Source organism: Vigna radiata, chromosome 6, assembly GCF_000741045.1.
Source record: "Vigna radiata var. radiata cultivar VC1973A chromosome 6, Vradiata_ver6, whole genome shotgun sequence".
Lineage (NCBI taxonomy): Eukaryota > Viridiplantae > Streptophyta > Magnoliopsida > Fabales > Fabaceae > Vigna > Vigna radiata.
The window spans coordinates 24,379,353-24,386,268 of record NC_028356.1 but is presented as its reverse complement, the minus strand read 5'-3'; the positions used below and the strand labels follow the sequence as shown (position 1 = coordinate 24,386,268).

Below are 6,916 nucleotides of genomic sequence, written 5' to 3'. Positions count from 1 at the left end.
GATGAGAAAGGAAAATTTGTACAAAAACTTTAACTATACTCCCCGAGTGGAACAATAACACTCTCCAAGATGGTTTTTGCTCTGTTTTTGTAAAATTATTCCAATTTTTCCTCTGTAATTGATTACTAGAGGAAAAAGAAAAATTTGTACAAAAACTTTAACTATACTCCCCAGGTGGAACAATAACACTCTCCAAGATGGTTTTTGCTCTGTTTTTGTAAAATTATTCCAATTTTTTGATATGGGTGAGTCAACTCAATCTCCAAGATGGTTTTTNCTCTGTTTTTGTAAAATTATTCCAATTTTTTGATATGGGTGAGTCAACTCAATCTCCAAGATGGTTTTTGCTCTGTTTTTGTAAAATTATTCCATTTTTTTTTTATATGGATGAGTCAGTTCAATGCTATTGGGGTGTTCCTTGCACCAATAATGAGATTAGGTCATTGATTTCTTCATTTACAAGGTGGTGTGCTACATTTGAAGTGATGTACATAACCATTGTTTCTTTTTTTAAGGCCTAATAAAGAGTTTAAATTATAAGTTAAAATTTGGTTTGCTGGAAATCCAATTCTAATATACTTTTTCTATGAATATTTAAAAAACAAAATTTTTTATAAAAAAAATATTAAAACATATAATTCTAACCTAAGATTATAAAAAAATTAAAATATAAATACTTAAATTATAAGAAAAATAAATAAAAGATAAATTAGAAAAACGTGCTAGTTTGGTAAATATAATTTAAAACGTGGTATCCTCGTAATTATAATAGCATTATGCCAGAAAAAAAATCTCCAATTAAAACCCCTTCTCCTGCAAGAGTAAAATCATGCAGCCACACATTAACATTATATGTACTAGTTCTGTACAACTGGGGTTACACAAGGAGGTTATATGGACAAAGGAACAAAAGAAGATTTAATGTAATTAGATCTTTCACTAAAACTGGTACCCAGCGGTCAACCTTATATGGGATGTTAGCATGAAATCCACTTTTGCCAACTGTAGAATTTGTTGGGCTAAGTTTATTATAAACCGCAGCTAAAGCAGTCGATATTGTGGTGTATGCGGTCGGTGTCATTCTGTCAGTTGGTCAGAATGCTTTACAGAGGTTAGTCTTCAAGTTAGATGAACCTTGTGAATCAAATGGACCAGTGGGACCCCACAGCTTGGTCCTCTTAGCTTCGGATATCGTCACATGTGAAACCGCAGTGGTAAGGGCATCAATCCACTCACAGTCACCATCATATTCTGAATTGCCACTTTCAGAGGACGAAAACGAGCTTGAACCATTTAGGGAACAATTATACATCCTGTTTCCTCCAAACCCAGATTCAGGTGCAGAAACAAACTTGTGGCAAGTAGCAGCATTTTGGGGTTTCATTTTTGATTTAACTGGCAGCTTGTTCAATGTTTGCGCCGTATAGAACAATATCCATGGATGACCTGAAAATGAACCACGGAGTGTTAATTTAACATGCACACAACGAGTGCGAAAGACTGAACCAATACATCAGTCCGTAAAAGTACAGCTTTAAATTTTGTTATTAAAAGTAAAAGCAATTGGGGAAAAGAGACTTTATCCACATACAAGGGCAGTATGTAATAAAAACGACAGAATCATGTAAAACTAGTAGTAGGTTCTCACTGTTATCCCAAACAAGAAAAAGAAATAACTGACCCCCACTCAAGCATTTACAAATCAGCTCAGTTTGTCAAAACAAGGTAAACCACTCTCATTAATAAGAATCTATGAGCGAGACAAACATGGTTTCAATAAAAACCAGGAAATCTATCTATGTTAATTATTTCAAGATTAAATTAACAACAACTAAAAATCAAATTGAATAAAATCTTTGGTATGTTAATAGTCCAGAGAAAAAGATAAAGCAGGCAAGCTCTCGATAATATATCTATCATAAACTTACTCAGTACTTCATCGGCTGTTATCCTTGCTGAAACATCCCTAGTCAACATTCTCCCAACAAGATCTCGAGCTGGTTTAGATATCGATTCCCACACCCCCGTTTGGAAATCTAGTTTGAAATTTTTTATGTCCTCAAAAACTGCTTCCTGTGAATCGCCTTTAAATGGAAGAAAACCAACCAACAAAGCATGCAGGAGCACCCCAGAACTCCATATATCCACCTTCTCAGAATATCTACCCAACAATACTTCTGGTGCAACATATGCAGGGCTACCAGCCACACCTTTCAAATTCTGACCTGCAATACAAATTTTCAAACAATTAGGCAAGGTATCAATGACGTGTTTGAACACAAGTCCAATAAACGCTGTATAAATTACAAATCATGTTATATTTCCCCACCCAAACTAAAATTACTATAAATAACTTAATTTTTCACGTCCGTGGATTTGAGACTCCAAATGTCAAACTAAATATGTAATTTATCATTAGTGTTTGACTCTGCAACTTCTTGCATTTGATTTTAGTGTCGCAACAGAAGCAACACTTTGTGGGGATGATTTCTCTCCAGCTATATATAAATTTTGTAAATAAAATATTGAAAAATAAAGTGAAAATTTTATACAGTCAATGGTGACATCATCACACTTAAGAAATCATCTTTTTAACATGATAGGATCCATTCCAAAATTCAATTACTCTTGTAACTAACAATACTAGTTAAATTAACACCATCAGCAACAGTTTCAGTTAAAATGTCGTTAGAATTTCTTCACACTTTCATCACATAGTCAAAAACACTTGCATACCCGCCTAGAAATTTTACTAACAGACTAAGCAGGGTATAATTTCCCACTATCAAACAAGTTCAAGACAACATTAACTATTTTCAATTTACTTCAACAAGGACTGTCAATTAAACACAAGACTTTAAATTGTGGTCACAGTCACAGCTACGGTTTTTATCACAATCCTATATAGCAGAAAATAGCTGAAAATTTCAGCTCATGCTACTGCGATTGCATTTGCAAAGACTTTGTAAAAATCTTGAAACAGTGATCACATATGAAATAGTGAAATGATCAAAATATGTAAATAAAGAAGACAATCCTCGCCTCAAATATAGGTGACCACAACATTCTATTACAACAATGTCAAGAATCACCATGAAAGCCCCGACTAAGACTGCAACAATAATTGCAGCGGTCGATGCTAGCAATTCCCAAAAAAGTTAAGGATTGAAAAGAAATTGCAATCTGCAACAACCACATTTGTCACAAAACTCCAATCTGCAACCAAAACCAGAGTCTCAGTCAGCGCAATTTCCCATAATTTCAAGATCACGATAAATTCGCAATCGTTAGCCGCAAAAACGTTTGCGGCGACATTTATCCTGCGATGTCAACTATCACAAACCCATAATCACAGCCTATTTACTAAAGCTCATATTCTAAGACCTTGATTGAACCTAATATAACCAAACCGATCACTCAAACATATATATCACGTATCAACTTACCCTCACAAATTCGGATGGCGAGGCCAAAATCAGCGAGCTTTATCTTCCCAGTTCCAGTAATCAGAACATTTTCAGGCTTAATATCCCTATGCACCACGCCCATATCATGACAATACTTAACCACCATCATTACCTCCTTCAGTATCCCAGCGGCCACGTGTTCCGAACACGGCCCCTCCCTCATCTTATCAACCAACCTTCCCCCGGAGCACAGCTCCATCACAAGGTGCCAACACTCCGCATCCTCATACACCGCTTTCAGAGTTACAACCCCAGGGTGCCCCGACACGTGCTGCATTATCTCCACCTCGCGGTGCACCGTCTCCTCCCCCTTCCTCAGCGTCTTGCACGCGTACTCCACGCCCCCCGCACGTGCGCGGCAAACCGTCACCGACCCGAACTTCCCCTGCCCGATCGTGCTCCCTCCGATCACGTAATCGTCCTCGATCCTCACGCTCCTCCCCATCCGCGTGGCATCGTCAATGCACCCTATTTTCCGCTTCAATCCCCGCGCCGCAGTCAAAAGTGACGACGCGCCGCGAGTGGGAACCGTGGCTACGGCGTCTTCCCTGCACCGTTTGTTAAACCTCGAACCACGCTCCAGCGAGTAATGCGACCTCGAAACCTCCGGCCAGTTCGACCGCTCACTGGCCTCGCTTTCCTTTCGTTTCTTTTTCATCTCATTCGGTGATCGCATTCGTGGATAGTTCACGATCCTGTCTCCCGTCAAAAAAAACACCGGTATCTGAAGAAAAATAAAGATTCTCAGATGAGTTGCAGTGAGAGAACCAGAAATCGAGGGTGAAACCCTAAAATCAAGGGATCGGTGATTGGGGTAAATGAGTGAAGAAGTAAAGCAGTGACTGAGTTCGGTTAGGATTACCGTACGGCACGCGAGAAAAGAGAACCACGACGGTGCTTGTTTGTTCTCGAGTCAAAGAGTCTTCTCACTGTGACACTCTCGATCTATCATTTGCTTAGATGGTTATATATAGACTAGGATATTCTGAGTGATATTCTGGTGTGGAGCATACCACGATAAGAATATAGGAGGGCCTCGTTTTGGTCGTTGGTTGTTTTATTGGCACAAGTGAGGGCTTGGATATGCGGACAAGATTTAGGTTACGTGACGTGGCGTTTCCGTTTAGTTTATTTTATAGGTTGGATAGACCAACCGAAAAAGATTGTCGACACGTGGTTCAACAGATGGGCCCCATCTGCTGGTTCAACTGGGCCCCCTGCTGCTGATTCAATGACCCAAATGAAGCCCAGTCAATTTCGATAGACCGTTTTAAGAAATGAGAAGATGGATTGGTCGCTATGACATGCAATTTGGGTTCGTGGGAATTTGTTTCTTCTGATTCCAACTCATGACATCCTTAACGGCAAAAGTTGTTTGGTCGTCTATATTAAAGTTACAATTACGATTTCTTAACTGTTCAAAATCCAAATTGATTGATTTTTTTAGATTTAGTTTTCAATTAGTATTTAAAAATAAATAAAAATTTGTTGGATTGTAGAAAAAGTTGTACTAGTTTCTACATGTTTGTTGTCCGTATAAAATCTTTTTTTTATTGTGATCTCCATTTAGATAGTATTGTTAACTTTGACAAATTATTTGAGTACGATTACTTTTATTATTACATTGATCTTATTGTAATCTAAAAATAATATTTTTCTAAAGATCTGATCATGATTCAAATTTTAAAATGAATAAAAGTTTCCTTGGTTACGGGAACAACTGTATGAATTTCAATTTCTATGTGGCATTTTTCAGTTTTTATTACGGCTCGGTGTTGAATGATATACGCAAAAGTATCTATCAAAAGTATCTATGAAAACCATAAGTCTCCCAAGTATTAAGATATGCCAAATATTCTATTAATGAATATTAGGCAATTAAATATTATGTTATTTATAATTTAGATATTATTATAATTTGTGCAGATTTGTGCACCTGTCATTTTCTTTAATAGATGAAGGATTATAGGTTGGGACATCCATCTTTTGGTTATTTAAAAAAATTATTTCCATCACTATTTCATAAATGCATTATTTCTGATTTTTGTTGTGAAACTTGTGTTTTGGCAAAAAAATCATCGTGTTGTGTTTTCTTTAAGCAATAACAAAATTGATTTTCCTTTTTCATTAATTCACACAGATGTTTGGGGCCCTACCCCACAATCTACACATAATGGAAAAAAATGGTTTATCAGTTTTGTTGATGATTGTACTCGGGTAACCTGGGTGTATTTGCTTAAACATAAAAGTGAATTGTGTGATGTGTTTCGTTCCTTTCATCATATGATCGTTACACAATTTAACACACATATTAAATTCATTCGATCAGACAATGGAGGGAAATATTTTAAGACTGAATTAATAGAGTTCATGAACTCTAAAGGCATCTTGCATCAAACTACATGTCCTTATTCACCACAACAAAATGGCGTGGCTGAAAGGAAAAATAGACATATATTAGAGGTGACTAGATCACTTTTGATAGATGGTAATGTCCCATCTCATTTATGGGGTGAGGTTGTGAGCTCTGTCGTTTATTTAATTAATCGAACCCCTTCTAGTGTGCTTAACTTTCGAAGGCCTTTTGATGGGTTGTATGATCATTGTATCCTTCCTCCCATAGTTTATTTACCCCCTCATGTTTTTGGATGTGTTATGTATGTTCACTTACACCCACATCAACGTACAAAGCTTGAAGAACGAGCTATCAAATGTGTTTTTGTTGGGTATGGATCAACTCAAAAAGGTTATCGTGCTTACCATCCACCATCAAAGAAATTTTATATCTCTATGGATGTGACATTTAATGAGCATGAATTTTTTTATGTTGATTCTCCACTTTAGGGAGGCCATGAAAGTGAAGTGCATAATCATGATGTTAGTATGTTTGATATCTCCGATATAAAATTATACTGTGAAGATAAATTATCGCGCGAGGATCATTCTGCAGGAAGTGAGCCAATCCAAAATATGGACACTTCTTTTCAGGATAATACAGTGTCTTCTGATCATAACCAATTGGCTCAATCTTCTCCACAAGTTCAGCTTGACTCTTCAGAGGTACCTTCTGATCCTATCTATAATAATACTAATTTAGATGAAATTGATTCTTGTCTGCCTGAAACCACCAGCATACCAAACACTGAGCCTACTACTGTTCAATACAATCTTCCACCTTGTTCTAACCGTGGTCAACCTCCAGCTAAATATGAACCAGACCTCCAAGCCAAAGTTAAATATCCCATTAGTAAATACGTGTCATCTCACAAGTTATCTCAATCATATGCATCATTTGTATCTCAATTATCTTCAATTTCTATTCCTAGTAATGTACAGGAAGCTTTGGCAGATCCTAGATGGACCAAAGCAATGATTGAGGAGATGACAGCTTTAGAAAAAAATAACACTTGGGATCTTGTGTCCTTACCAAGAGGGAAGAAAACGGTGGG

The 6,916-nt window shown here is 36.9% G+C and overlaps 1 protein-coding gene across 1 annotated transcript; it reads right to left on the bottom strand.

The window, feature by feature from the left end:
• Positions 1-760: 760 nt before the first annotated feature.
• Positions 761-4,410, bottom strand: LOC106764095 (serine/threonine-protein kinase PEPKR2). The gene is made up of 4 exons (XM_014648321.2): positions 4,330-4,410; positions 3,447-4,191; positions 1,929-2,225; positions 761-1,446 (listed from the first exon to the last, which is right to left on the bottom strand). Exons 2-4 carry the CDS (start codon positions 4,141-4,143, stop codon positions 1,094-1,096), a joined length of 1,347 nt encoding a protein of 448 aa, XP_014503807.1. The 5' UTR covers positions 4,144-4,191; positions 4,330-4,410; the 3' UTR covers positions 761-1,093.
• Positions 4,411-6,916: the final 2,506 nt, after the last annotated feature.

Bases quoted from the DNA above. Each gene is read 5' to 3' on its own strand.
- LOC106764095 (XM_014648321.2), bottom strand. From the start codon at position 4,143: ATGCGATCACCGAATGAGATGAAAAAGAAACGAAAGGAAAGCGAGGCC. The intron at 2,226-3,446 runs GTAAGTTGATAC...TTTGTATTGCAG, and splicing joins CGCCATCCGAATTTGTGAGG to GTCAGAATTTGAAAGGTGTG. The intron at 1,447-1,928 runs GTAAGTTTATGA...GTTCATTTTCAG, and splicing joins AACAGCCGATGAAGTACTGA to GTCATCCATGGATATTGTTC.